At 31.9% G+C, this 15,701-nt stretch overlaps 1 protein-coding gene across 1 annotated transcript; it reads left to right on the forward strand.

The window, feature by feature from the left end:
* The first annotated feature begins 952 nt into the window (after positions 1 to 952).
* LOC122587140 lies at positions 953 to 2,401 on the forward strand. The gene is made up of 3 exons (XM_043759232.1): positions 953 to 1,684; positions 1,844 to 1,981; positions 2,090 to 2,401. The coding sequence occupies exons 1-3, from the start codon at positions 953 to 955 to the stop codon at positions 2,399 to 2,401; spliced, it is 1,182 nt and encodes a 393-aa protein (XP_043615167.1).
* The last annotated feature ends 13,300 nt before the right edge of the window (positions 2,402 to 15,701 follow it).

Below are 15,701 nucleotides of genomic sequence, written 5' to 3' on the forward strand. Positions count from 1 at the left end.
ATAATGTCTGGAGTGATGATATCCGAATTGCATGAGGAGGCAATGATGTCTGTATTACTTTGAAGTGATGATGTTTGGCATGATAATATTGCTTGGAGCTTAATTTGGTATTGTTCAGGAGGAGAATTACAATCTGAGTATTGAATTTATTAATTGTTATAAGGATACAGAGATTTTGCAGTTTGAAGATCAATGTGCAGCGCATAAAGATCAAGTCTTACTAAAAGAAGACATAATATTATTAGTTAACGAAAATTTGTTGATTGCAGATTTTTTAACTAATGATTGTCATTATTGATAGCAATAGTCAAGGAGTGCTTGATTGAGCATTTCCTTTACCATGTATTACAAGTGAAGACTTTGAAGATCGATGGAAACTTCTAAATGCTGATGTCAAGGGGGAGTCTGTTGGTGCATTTCCGGGTGACAACATCATTATAGAAGTTTGTCTTGAGTCTATTGAATATGTACTTGTAATAAACGTTAAGCTTTCGCGTATAATAAAGTCAACCTCGACCTTTGACCAGTCAACCTCGACCTTTGACCAATCAAACTCGACCATTGACCAGATCAGCCTCGACCTTTGACCAGGTCGAGATTGGGCTTGGGTCCGTGAAGTTCGAGGTCTGTTTAAGTCTGTAAGTTTTAGTATAAATAGGGATTAAACCTTATGTTTAAGGTTTAATCTTCCAGACGTTTTGTTTTCATATTCTCACACTTCGAACCTGGTGTGTTACTTGTAATTGCATTTACTGAAGTAATATACGGTTCCGATTTGTTCATATTTGTGTTCGTGTTCATATATTGTGTTGATTGCTAGTATATAAGAATTTTCGCGCTTATATATTAGTCACTTAATCTCGTTGATCCGGTGGCAAAGGGACTTACAGATTTTATCAGCGAGGTACACGAAGGCAACAACTCCATGACACACTCCTTGTCGCTAGAGGTAATGGGAAGTGTCAAAAATGACACCTGGAAACTATATACCGACGGAGCCGCTAGCTCCAATGGTTGCGGAGCCGGACTTATGTTAATCAGCCCGGAAGAGAAAGAATTCACCTATGCACTCAGGTTCGAATTCAAAGTAACCAATAATGAAGCTAAATACGAGGCGCTGTTGGCAGTGCTTCGTATCGCAAGGGATATGAGGATACGGAACATCCAGGTATATGTTAACTCCCAACTAGTGGCGTACCAAGTGAAAGGGACATACGAGGCAAAACAAGGTACCACGAAGCTATACCTACAAAAGGTACATGAGTTAATAGAATACTTTAGCCACTTCGAAATAGAGCATATAAGAAGAAATCAGAAAAAAAAGGCAGACGCCCTGAGCAAGTTGGTATCTCTTACGTTCGGGCATCTGGGAAAACAAGTGCTAGTGGAAGTTCTGAAAGCAAGGTTAATTGGAGAAAAACAGATATCAGATCTCGTAGAAGAGGAGGGCAAAACATGGATGACCCCCATCTACGAAAACCTTGTAAGTGGGATACTTCCGGCCGATAGGAGTGAGGCTCGCAAGATAAGGGTCAAAGCCCCGCAATATAAGATACTCGATAAAAAGCTGTACAAAAAAGGTTTTGTTACACCTTGGCTTCGTTGTGTAGGGCCTAAGCAAGCAGAGATGATCATCCGCGAGATACATGAGGGAATTTGCGGTGCCCATTCAGGAGCAAGATCTGTCGCTACGAAGGCCATGCGACTCGGATATTTTTGGCCAACAATGCACCAAGACTCCACGGCCTTATTAAAGAACTGTGAAGCTTGTCAACTGCGCTAATGTTCGCGACAACCGAAAAATGATATGATTTCAGTAACCTCAGCATTGCCATTCATGCAGTGGGGAATCGACCTCGTGGGACCCCTTCCCAAAGGTCAGAACAAAAAGAAATTCCTGGTCGTAGCCATTGATTACTTCACTAAATGGGTAGAAGCAAAGCCACTTGCCACAACAAACAGGGATCAGATAAAAAAATTCGTATGAGAACATATCATATGTAGGTTCGGGGTACCACATACAATAATATCTGACAATGGCCCACAGTTCGCAAAGGGTGTTTTCCCTGAATTTTGTAACAATATGCAGATAAAACAATCGTTCACATCTGTATATCATCCCCAAGGAAATGTGCAAGTAGAGGTGACCAACAGGGAAATAATAAAAGGTATAGAGAAGAGACTCGGACGAAGTCATAAAGGATGGATAGATGAACTACCATCGGTCCTTTGGGCCAATAGAACAAAACCCAAAAGAAGCAATGGGGAAACCCCCTTCAGTTTAGCGTATGGGATGGAGGCTGTAGCACCTGCAGAGTTCCAAGTCTCCACATATAGGACACTGAATACCGAAGGAAACTCGAAAGAATTGAGGGTTGACCTCGACCTATTGGAGGAATGACGAGAAATCGCAGCTATCAGAGAAGCTGCCTTCAAAAAGAAGATTGAAGGATACTACAATAGAAGGGTAAACCCTACAGCATTCAAAACAAGGGACTATGTAATGAGATTAAATAGCGCAAGTGAGAAGGAATACACTGGAAAGTTAGGCCTAACAAGGGAAGGCCCATATCGGGTGCGAACAGCGTTCGGGAACGAAGCATATAAACTAGAAACACTCGAAGGAGCCCCGGTAGACAGAACTTGGAACAGTTCGAACCTAAAAAAATTCTACTGTTAGATTTTCTCTCTTCTCACATAAGCATTTTTTATGTATTTTATATAAAGCAGAAATCCTGCAATAAAAAAGGACCAGTAGTCTTCAAATAAGAGACGATTAAAGTCCTACACATACATGGTCACGAACCATATTAAAGCCCCACGAGGGACATACAAAAAGACTAGTCATTTACAAATAAGAGGATCGCAACCTCATAAAGGGAAAAAGCTGACAGGGACGCCTGAACAGACGACCCTATAAATACATAAATATAACGGAATCCAAGTAGAGGGAATACGAGTCTGATACAACTAAATTCCATATAGCTAATCAAAACGGGGCTTAACAACAAGAAAGTAATACGCCCCGGGATCACAAAGATGAGTGATATAGTTACTATGATAACTTGCCAGCTTAAAAATGGATTGGTGGAATGCCTCCTTTGCCTTCAGGTATTCTGGAGACTCTTCGGAATGGTTAGCAGAGAGAATCCCTTTCTTCTTGGACGTATTCACAACAGCATCAATCAAAGCAACAGCCTCAAGACCCGTTGCAAGAGTTTCGCAGACGTGAGGAATCACCTTTTTCACAAATGCCTCCACTTCCTCCCGTAGACACATGTTCTCCAGATCCTTCTGCAAGATCTCATCATGATGCCTTCCTAAACTAGCCCGGAGTTCTTTTACCTCTACGTCCTGTTCCGACAACCGCTTTTCAAGAACAGCGATTTTGTCAAGTAAATTCCAAGCCATCGACTGCGACTCTTTCAACATATCTTGAGAATACTCGTATTCTCGGCATAACCCACGGACCAATAAGTTTTTCCGTTCACTCATTTCTTCTGATGCCAGTTCTTTCTCCATAAACTCACGAGAGGAATTACCTGAAAAAGATATGGGGGGAACAACAGTAACACCTTTTCCCTTCTTTGCCAGAGCATCATCCATAGGAGCAGCCAATGATCCAACCTCTGTCGCCTTTCTTTTTGAAGTCATGACAGTGGAGGACGATAGAAATTAAGCAAAAAAGGTATGATAGCACGATAGAGAAATGAGAAAAATGCAAAACAAAGTTATTTAAAGTGACGGTTGTATACTTTTATGAGGGAACAGTCAGGAAACCCTAACCGTCGATCCAGCACTTTGGGATACGTGCACTGACAACGAGGACTTTAGGTTTTCCCACTTTTTCACAAACACCCCCTGAGCAAATATAACAATCTCCGAATAAGTCCAATGCAATGATTGTTTGGCAAAAATCATCACCTCGGACTGGGGGGCTTGATGACATACCCTATCGGTACACAGGACAAACCGCTAGGAACTACGATACCAAGGGTTGTCCGTAACGAAGGCTTCCGCTGTAAGATAAAGAGATAGGAATTGTTCCCCTATAATTCAGGGATTCGGTCTTATCTCTTAGTCCATTAAAGAAGGAAACGATCCTCCTGGACTCTTATTTCCTAAGACTTAGGGAAACCCTAAAAAGTCTTTAACTTTTCCTCCAAGATAAAGTCTCCCTATAAAAGGAGACTCATAAGACCTTACGAAGGCATTCGAATCATTATTCACACACACACGATCAATCAGGTCTAAAAACATAATCATCGGCACGATCCCAATCGGCCATATATCAATCATACTCGAATCGGCGTAAAGAGACTAACTCTACCTTCGGGGAATCGCCAACAAACAACCAAAAACACCTATCATCTCTCCTTTCTAAACCTAATCTCGGTTTGGTGTACAATCATTTGGCGCCATCCGTGGGACCCGCTCGCTCTATAAAAAGAATTATGTACGCCCACCATGGTCACTATAGTTCATGCATATGTTTAAATTCTGGCTCCCCCTTCCGAAGAAGAGGACCACATACATCAAGTTACCTTGATTGCGTAAGCCTTTAAACAATTTAAATTACCAAATAATATCACATAAACACATAAACATGCTGACTGGAAATTTCCAGCAGCTTGAAGACCAGTTTAGACCTGTTTCTGGTCTGAATCAGCTTTCGACCAAAACTACAAAGTTGTGACCCTATGAGTCTACAATCTACAGTCCGAATTTCGACTTCTAACTCGTTACCGATTAAAAGATATGGATTTTTTAGTGAACTGTCGTAAATCAGAAAAATCACACGAAAAATTCACAGTCACACAATTATCTAATAATTAACCCTAATTATTTGATCATCATGCTTTGGAATATATATCTCTATATATTCAGTAAAATCATAATTAATTTTGCATGAATTCCTTGTGATTTTACTATTATTTAACAACTTTAAATAATTAAGATATACGTAACATGCAATTTATAACACATAAATCATGTCAATTCACAATTCAAAACTTTTATTTAATTAGGTCAAATTAATTAAAAAAACCCTAGATTTTATTTAATTAAAATCGATTTTAATTAATTAAAAAAAAATAAGAAAACTCTTTTAATTATTTAAACAATTAATTAAATATAAACCAACCATTAATTAACCCCCCTTCAAGTTTTGATCTTTGTAATTAATAAATCACATATGTGGCTCGTGATACCACTGTTAGAATGTATACACTAATCACGAGTAAAGCGCAACAGAAAGAAACGTAACATATATGCAATCAAATTAATTAACAAAGAATATAATTGAGACGTATAGCTTATGTTCCAATAAATAATAATGATATTATTATTATGATGAATTAGGGTTTAAGTAAAACCCCTCTACGATCGCACACTAGACACCCCTTATATCGTATGCTAGTACCCCGATCACGAACAAACAACCCTTTGCAACCCTTGAAGTCGAAACCCTAAAACCCGAACCCCTTGGGGTTTTCTTTGCTTCAGCCGAACGAAAAAAGAGAGGGAGAGAGAGAGCATTTTTTGTTAGAGTTTTTCCCTTGTAAACTTATGAAAAACCCCTAACTTTAATCTTCTATTTATAGGCTTAGGTTTAGGGTTACTTAACTTGATGGACAAGTTTAGTTTAGGGCCTAAAACCCCTTAGATGGTTCGGCCTCCCCTTCCCCTTAATCCTATCCCAACTCCAACTTTTAATTCCTTTTTAATTAAGAAACATTATTTATTTTAACATTTAACAAATGTTTATTAATCATGATCAAATTAATTAATACTCGTATATTACTTTAATATACTAATTAATAATATAGAGTTACCGTGTCATTTCTTGTGACCCCGTAAACTTAAATTATTTCCGGACATACATTTATAATTAACATGATCACACTCCAACAGATGTTAAGATGGAGGTTAAAATAATTTAAAGTATAAAAGAATGATTGCGAATGTGGTGATAACTGATGACGTAAATTATTTTACTAAGCATAGGATTGTCATTTTTCATTTTTTTTTTACACAAGGATGTAAAAATTTTATATTAGTAATGTAACATAGATAATGAAAATGATTCAGTTAATAAAATCAATATAATGGGGTTTTTTTCAAAAAATTATGGAAAGTGTGCAGGATTATTTTGAAAAATTAGAAAGTGCGTAAGTACTAAATTTGCATGTATAATTAGGGATTGAGATCTTGTAAAGTTATTATCATTTTGACAATTGAATTAAAATTACGTGTCATGATTCAAAGATTATTTTTGAATCATAACCTTTGATTTTAATTTAAGGTTCAAGATGTCTTCAGTAAAGCTAGAACCAACTTTAGAGGATTCTCATCCTATATTGGAGGTCGAATTTAGTTAGCTGTCATCATTTTGTATAAAAATAGCTTAACACAAGGCATTATAATTTACACAATTGTTTCAGTGTGAATTGAATCAACAATTTTGTGTTAGATTGACAAGTGATAACAAATAAAGCTATGGTATACCAGACGAGATTGTTGGATTTTTGTGATACTAATGCTGGTGGTTCGTGGTTGTGATGCTTACGGTTGTACGTTGTAACCATTAGTTAGATATACTATTTTTATAAGTTTATACAATTTCATTTAATTAATTTTAGTTTATGACTCATATTTGATAAAAGTTATGGTAGGCTGGGGAATAATATATGGGAAAGGATTCCTTAAAGTTATTTCAACCCTTGATTAAGTTTTAAATCTTGACCCTTGATTTTCATCCAATGGTCAAGATTTTTCCAATTTGACTAAGATAATTTTAGGTAATCCCTCACATAATATATACTCTTTAGCATGAAAGGGGATTCTTTAAAGTTCTCTCGACCTTTAGATAAAAATCATAGATTAAAATTTAAAGATAAGTTTTAAATCCTGACCCTTATTTTCATCTGATGGTTAAAATGTCAACTTGATGTCTTTAGTTTAGGAATGTCTTTCCCTTTAGCATGGGAAATTGGGAATATTATAATGATGTCTTTTGACACAGGAATAGTGTATGATGTCTATCGTGTCAAAATATATATATATATATATATATTAAGGTTTTTACCCGTACGATGTACAAATATCTAAAACAATCATTAAACAAAGTTTTAACTAACATTCTTTATTTTATAGATATAAAAGAATAAAAATTATCAATGATAATACTTTTCATAATAAATAATTGTAATAGTGTATCAGTACCACCACACTGTCGTTGTCATGACTACCGGCGCATTTTCATTGATACCGTGTTAGTAAATCAAAGGACGATGCATTGAAAAAACACCCAAAATATATATAAAAAAAATGAAAAGAAATAGAATATCACACTTGAACTCTATTTTATACTCCACCGGTTAACATAACGCATCCGTTTCATTCTCCGATTAATAGCCTGTCGCCTGACCAAAATTCATTAAACAACAAATCAATAAATTAAGGACCCATGGTCAACAACAATTAACAGGAAAAAAACAAATCCTTGATGGTTCATATGTAACTAATTAAAAAGAAGGGAAATATAATAATATTTCTTTAAATTAAAGTTATAGATAAATGAACTTTACAAATAACATATCTTTTGCTTCCATTAATCATCGCATCTTAATCAACCATTATCAAACTAAAGATTTGAATTGGGAACCCATAAACTTTAAAAAATCATTGTATTGAATTAAACATGTAAGAGAAACATCAATGAGAAACCAAACTAATTTACATATTGAATAAAAAAATTTGATACGATGATATGATATTATCAATATGATTTAGTATATTGATATATTTCAAGTAATATAGAAAAATTTTAAGATAGGTTATTCCAAGTAATAAAAATTTTAATATATGTTATTCCAAGTAATATGGAAGATTTTTAAAATCTAGGGAAAACAAAAAGATTTGTCTAGAGTATACGACTATACGTGACTTCTTATATTTTAATGTAATGTATTTAATATCTAATATAATTTTAAACTCAAATAAATATGGTTAATTTAGATGGAAATAATTTATTTTTTTTATCTATATAATTAATAAGATAAATAATTATTGACAAAAAAATTATAGAAATGGCACATTGGATAAAGTCTTATGTGGCAATCTTTTAGTATAGGTTTAGATTTGAAGAGTGTTTTAGAATGCTCAGTTAACTATTGTTTTAATATATATATATATATATATATATATATATATATATATATATATATATGGGGTGAGTTATTTTGAGAACTCCTAAAGAAAAGAACTCAAGAACCATTCTGGACCACACATTCTTTTACTCTTTCTCTCTCTTCAATTAAATAATAAAATTCACCCAAATTATTCAAAATGTTCTAACTCACAAACCGTAAATCGTTAGACGAAACAAAAAGCATGGGTAGTCTTAAAATTTTGTCATCTTTCATTAGAGATCCAATTCGATATACTTTTGACGACTTTTTAATTTTCGTTTTCTTTTTGGTAGTTACACATAACTTACACATGTGTAGGTTGAACTTACACATGTGTAGGTTGAACAAAAATTATGATTCGGACAGGGCTTTGCCCTTAAGGATATTCATAAACCAAAGCTAGTGGGGGTGATAGGTCATAGGATGTGATAGGTCATAGAGGGTGATAGGCCATAGAGGGTGATAGATCATAGGGGGAGACCAGTGAGGGGTGATCTACCTAACAGGCTCCGCCCTTAGCCGCTATTCCTCCGCCATGGACTGACGGGCTCCGTCCTTGGCTACCATGACTCTGCCATGGATTGACGGGCTCCACCCTTGACATTCATTGTTGTGTACTTATGTTCATTTACTAATTTACATGTGAAAACAATGATCTTACACATGTGTAGGATGAACGCGGTGGGAAAAAAAACAAAAATTAAAAAGTCGTCAAAATTATATCGAATTGAATCTCTAATGAAAAATGACGAAATTTTAAGACTACCCATGCTTTTTGTTTCGTCTAATGATTTACGGTTTGTGAGATAAAGCATTTTAAATGATTTGGGTGAATTTTCTTATTTAATGGAAGAGAGAGAAAATATAATAAAATGAGTGGTCCAAAATTGTTCTCGCATTCTTTTTTATTTGTGAGTTCTCAAATAACCCTTCCTCATATATATAGTTTTCGGTATATATATATATATATATATATATAAGTGTGTTAGTTAGTCCATAACCATAATGATAAATGTGAAAGATGTCATATGAGGAGAGATTTAATCTTTGATGCTTGAGAGGTTTTACTGACTACTAATGAAGATGTACCTCTTTGCTACAGTAAATGCTACAGTATTTTCACTCACACAGCCGATAAATGTGCCTTGTTATATATATATATATATATAGGGCCTTATTTTAAGAACCCATTTTTTTGTAAGAACCTTGAGAACTCTTAAATTATGTATTGGATCACATGTTTTTATTGTTTATTCACATATGAAACGTTATAAAAATACATGTTGTAGAAGAAAGTTTTTTTCAAAACCTTATATATATATCCATTTGTTAACATGTGAATGAAAATGTGAACATATCCATTCACAAATTCACAAAAGGCAATAATGAAGGTTTTTAAAAAAAGTTTCTTCTACAGCATACTTTTTTATATCATTTCAAATGTAAATGAACAAAAAAAACATGTGAACAAATATATTATTTAAGAGTTCTCATGGTTCTTATAAAAAAACGGTTCTCAAAATAAAGAAACTATATATACATATATATATATATATATAGGGTAACACTCCGGTGTGAACACTTTTAAAATAAGAACGGTGTGAACACTTAAAACATCATTTTGATGCACTAAAAGTCCATAAAACTATCATAGTGCATAACTAATTATCATTATATAAGTGTTTAACAACACATTGATTCGTCAAAATCGAAAAAATCATGTTTTTTGTTTAGTGCATCTATCTTGGATGCATATTCATCAAAATGATGCATCCACCAAAAAACGTGATTTTCTCAATTTTGACGGATCAATGTGTTGTTAAACACTTAAATGATGATAATTAGTTATGCACTATGTCAGTTTTATGGACTTTTAATGCATCAAAATATAGTGTTTAAGTGTTCTCATTTGTTCTCATTTTAATTTGGTTCTCATTTGATAGTCACCCTACATATATGTAAGACTGTCTGGTATCTATATATATATATATATGAGGGATGGGAATATAAGACTGTCTGGTATCTAAGCTTAGGTGTGGAACACTGACATATTATTTTTTTAAATCATAAAAATCATGTGGGTCCATGCATTTATTCATTAAACAATAAATAATAAAATATTAATATGTGAGGGGTTCCACACCTAAGCTTAGGTGTCGGACAGCCTTATATTCCTTTTTCCCTATATATATATATATAATAGTATGTATGCTGGCTAATTATTAATAAAATATATATAGATTTAAATCCAATGTTAAAGAATGTACAAATAATTCTAATAAAGTTAAATAAGGTATAGTGACGTATGATGTGATGGCAATAATTCTTTTCATAAAAAAAAAACGCATACATTGTACGAAAATGACAATTATGGTTCGAGAAAACTTACGCAGAAGACAATTTCAATAAGAAAGAAAATGACTAGTTTTCAGTTTTCATATAGCTCAAATCTCAAACAATCAACATGACAACATGACAAGTTAGGTAAGAATATAGCTTTGTTTATACAAGAATTTGATGTAAAAAATAATTTATCAAAATTCATGATTGGCGTTAGTTGAAGATATATCTATACTATACTCCCTTATAAAGCATATTGACCTCTTCTATTTTAGGAAATTCAACATTTTTTTATACCCAAAATATCTCTATTTCTTAATTCTAATTCCCTATAAACCTAATCTATACTTTTATTTTATTTAACAAATAAAACAACCCTCTCTTTAAAAGCTATGGGGGAATTAACTAAAATATCATTAATGATTAAATTACAATATCAGTTATTTATCCAAAATATGCCCATTAACCTTGTACATCAATTATCTACATCAGTTGACGTTGTCGCCGCCACCAACAATAGCCCTCGCCACCACACCGTTGTCGTCACAACTACCGTCGCATTGCGCGGGTACTATGCTAGTATATTATAAAGCAAATAGTCCATGTTTAAAATTTTAAGTTTCAACATTTCTATACTATTTTATTATAAAACAAATAGTTCATGTCTAAAAATTTAAGTTTCAACATTTACTTTCTAAAAATGTCCTTCTATCTATTTTATATTTACTTAAAATAACTATAATATTTTTATACTCTCCTCAAATCTCAATCACTCATTTATTTTCTCTCTCCTTCATAAATCATTTTATTCCATTAATTTATTCAAAATCTATTATCTCAAAAACGGTGCATCAATCCAAGTCTAGAGCCTATACGGCTAAGGGTGGAGACCGTCAGGTAGATCACCCCATCACCGCCAACACACCTTTATCACCTACATTACTGCGCAATGCGCGGGTACCTTTTTCTCATCTATATATATATATATATATATAAATAAAGGTTCATGTGAGAACCCTTTGAATTAGAAGAACCATGAGAACTTCTATATTATAACTTGGTGTTCATATATGAATTGTATATGTAAACATATTCGTTCACATATTAGCTATCAAATTATACTTATAATTCAACCCTATATATATATATACGGATTTTACTCGAAGGAAGGAGAGAGAAATCGTGAATTTCGTTTTGTGCCATATTTTTCGGCAAATTGCCATATTTTCCGGCGACGGCTTCTGAAGTTCATTTTGGTCAGTTTTTGTGCGCGGTGGAATTCTGAATTTATTGGTATCAGTTTCGAGTTTTTACTCGAAGAAAGGAGAGAGAAATCGTGAATTTCGTTTTCCTGTCGCGTTTTCAATTTTCCGCCAAACTGTTGAGCATTCCAGGCGCCATTGTTTCTTACATTTTGATAGCTAAATTACAAAAATTTCATTTATAGAGCTCATAAAATTTTATAAATTTTTACAATACACTCACGTGTGTATTTCTGTGACAACACGACAAACTTTTTGACCCCTTACACTTTTATAAATTTACAGTTAAACACCATTTTTAATTCTAACAGCACTTAACGGTTTCATTTAACAACCACCGCTAATTTGTACCAAATTTGCAAAACGTTTCCGAAATAGGGATTAAAAATGCAATAAAACTTGAAAAGGTCCTGAACCTGCCAAAGCATACAAACCACATGGACCAAAAATGCAATTAGCTCTATATATAAGGTATAGATCTAGAGAGAACCTTCTTAAGGATGGAAGGGAGAGAAGATTCGTTTTAAATTTTTTTTACCTTGTTATTTTGATTTATTTTTTTCACTTTTTCATTTTTTTTAATTAACTCAATCCATAAAATTTAAAAAAAAAAGTTAAAAAATATATTTCTAACCCGAGTTAGTAAGTTAAACATGTAAGGGTACGGTACGGGCTTCGTGCTTAAGGATATTAATAAGGTCAGCTGATGGGAGTGATAGGTTATAGAGGGTGATAGATCATAGGGGTGATCGGTGCTTGGGTGATCTACCTAACGGGCTTCGCCCTTAGCCATCATGGCTCCGCTATAGACTGAGAGGCTTCGCCTATAGCTTATGGCCGGGATACGTCCTTTTAAAAAAATAAATATATTATGAAGTTTTTTAAAATTTTTATATGGAATTAGTTAATTAAAGAAAGGATAAATAAAAGTGAAAAAAAAAGCTAAAAGAAAAAAAAAATCAAAAACGAATTTCTCCCTCTTTCTCCTTAAGGTACATTCTCATTTGATATATATATATATATATATGAGGTTGTTATGCACCAAACTTGGGTGAAAAACCCCTCACAAATATTTTAATATTTTGAATAAATGTTTGGCCCCTTTGATTTTTATGGTTTAAAAAAAGGTATGTGAGGGGTTTTTCACCCAACTTAGGTGCTTATATATATATATATATATATGAGCAAATATCATATATTATGAAAAATGATAAATCCTTCTAAAGATTAACCTAAAAATTCTCTTAAAACTATAGAATTGTGACATGTGTTGTCCACTAATTTTCTTTCCTAATCTTATCCCCTGATTTTGTCACATGTTTTCATCTAATAGTTTGGAGGATTTTTAAGTCATTTTATTAAGAGGATTAATCATTTTCACACACACAGATATATATATATATATATATATATACAATATATAATGTATGTAATAAAAGAAAAAAAACCTTAATTAATAATCGCAAAAGTTTAGACCTTTAGATAAAAAATAAATTTAAATTAGCCGTTAGATTAAAATGATGATTTTATATACTTTCTATAATTTTTTTAGGTTTATATTTAACTTAATAAATTTAAATGTGACCATTAATTATGGAAAATGATTTTTTACATTTTATAATTATCCAAAGTTTTTAATATAATAATATAATTATGAAAAATAACTATTAAGCTTTATATTATTTTTTAAAAATCTGTTATTGATTTTTTTTTTTTGTTATCAAATTAAGATTTTATATATGTTTTTATCATATAACAGAATAAATATTGGTTTTAGTTATAAGTATATAAATTACATTGTTAATATCTTATGATATTTAGATAAAAGATATTTCTGATCTATATATGGTGTCTTGAATAATCAAAAAAATAAAACTTTATTAAAATGATAACATCATCATTTTTCAACATCTTTTATATATAAAAAGTAAGTAAGTAACTGCTCAGTGCCGTCTTCCGCGGGTTTTGAGCCTCAATACCTCGACGGTGTACGGGGAGGTTAAGATGTAGGCAGACCTTACCTCTACCTAAGTAGAGAGGCTGCTTCCAGTTTCTACCTAAATGGTAGAAAAGGCCCTCCAACCTTTGCATGGGATGAGGATCGAGCCCATGACCTCTGTCTCCAGAGGCAAAGGTGTTTACCACTAATTCAATCATGCTGCTTAATTAACATCTTTTATATATGTTTTGTTAAATAAATAAAATGATACATATATAATATGAAGATTACGTATGTGGAGAATTGACCATTAATTTATTAATTTTTTTTCATTTTTACACCATGCAATTATTTTGTAACATATACATATACTTTTTTAACTATATATTTAAATATTTAACGCATTATTGTTAGCTTTTATTTATAACTTGTCAATATAAAATATCATGATTTTTTTAGTTTTATATGTTTATTTACATATTACACAAAATATGATCTATTTAATAATATAATATAATTTAATGAATATAATATAACTTTGGTTGTATGTTACATCATCAATTTTAAAAATAAGCATTTTTTCCTTTTAACACAGAGTAATATAAGATAAAAGAGAGTGTATATTTAAAAAAATTTATTATATTATTTTATCATACTTTCCTTTTAGAATGACAAATGTTAGATGTTAATAATTCGAACTCCAACAGTACCATCTAAGGTGGTCAATAGTTGGAAGTTGAAACTCGCACAGTCCCGCAAAACATGAGTAATAACACAAATTTTCAAACGTTCAAGAAGTAAATGTCCGAAACTATAAAAATCAAAATTTGATCTCAGGTCTACAAACCAACACCTCCTCCATCAACTTTTATAAAAAAAACTCCAGCTAGCCACTTGATGACTAAATAGTTTATTTTATCATACTTAGATTACATGTATAATGAGATATGTCACCCGGGCGTTGCCCCGGGAGACATTACATTTGTTAAGGATTTAATAAAAAATACAGTATTATTCAAGAGATAATGTGCCATAAACTTTTTGAAGAAAACATGTATTATTCAAATTATTAAAAACTGACATTTGTCAGTTAAAAAATGAACTGTAAAAGTTTTGTGTGAAACTGAAAGTCGTTCGCGTAAAAGTTTAGTGCTAAAAGTGTAAGAGACTTAAATGTTGTGGTGAAACTAAAAGAAAATCAAAAATTTTAAAAATTTAGTGCTAAAAGTATAAGAGGTTAAAATGTTGTGGTGAAAATAAAATGAATAGAAACTTTATTATTTTTTACAAGTTTTCCTATATATTTCTTTTTAATATGTGTTAAAAAGTTTGTTGCTAAAGTGTAAAAGATTAAAATATTATAGTTAAAATAAAAGATTATCAAAAAGTAGAAAAATTTAGTGTTAAAAGTGTAAGGAGTTAAGATATTGTGGTGAAAATAAAAACATTAAAAAGTTTACTAAGAATTATATAAGTTTTGTTCTAAAAGTGTAAAGAGTGAAACTATTATAATGAAAATAAAAAATAAAATAAAAAGTATATTATTCTATACACGCTTTCCCGTACCTTAAAATAAAAGAAAATTAAAAACTATGAAAGTTTAGTGCTAAAAGTGTAAAGAGTTAAAATATTTTGGTGAAAATAAAAAGAATACAAAGTTTACTAAAAAATATTATAGTTTAGTGCTAAAAGTGTAAAGATCGAAAGGTTTGTGTTGAAAATAAAAAAAATAAAAAGTTTACTAAAAAGTATTATAGTTTAGTGCTAAAAGTGTAAAAATTGAAACTTCTGTGGTGAAAGTAAAAAGAAAAAAAAGTATACTATTACTAAAAAATATTATAGTTTAGTGCTAAAAGTGTAAAGATTGAAAGTTTTGTGGTGAAAATAAATAGAACAAAAAGTTTACCTATACATTTCTTTTTAATATGTGTTAAAAAGTTTGTTGCTAAAGTGTAAAAGGTTAAAATA

Source organism: Erigeron canadensis, chromosome 1 (assembly GCF_010389155.1).
Source record: "Erigeron canadensis isolate Cc75 chromosome 1, C_canadensis_v1, whole genome shotgun sequence".
NCBI lineage: Eukaryota > Viridiplantae > Streptophyta > Magnoliopsida > Asterales > Asteraceae > Erigeron > Erigeron canadensis.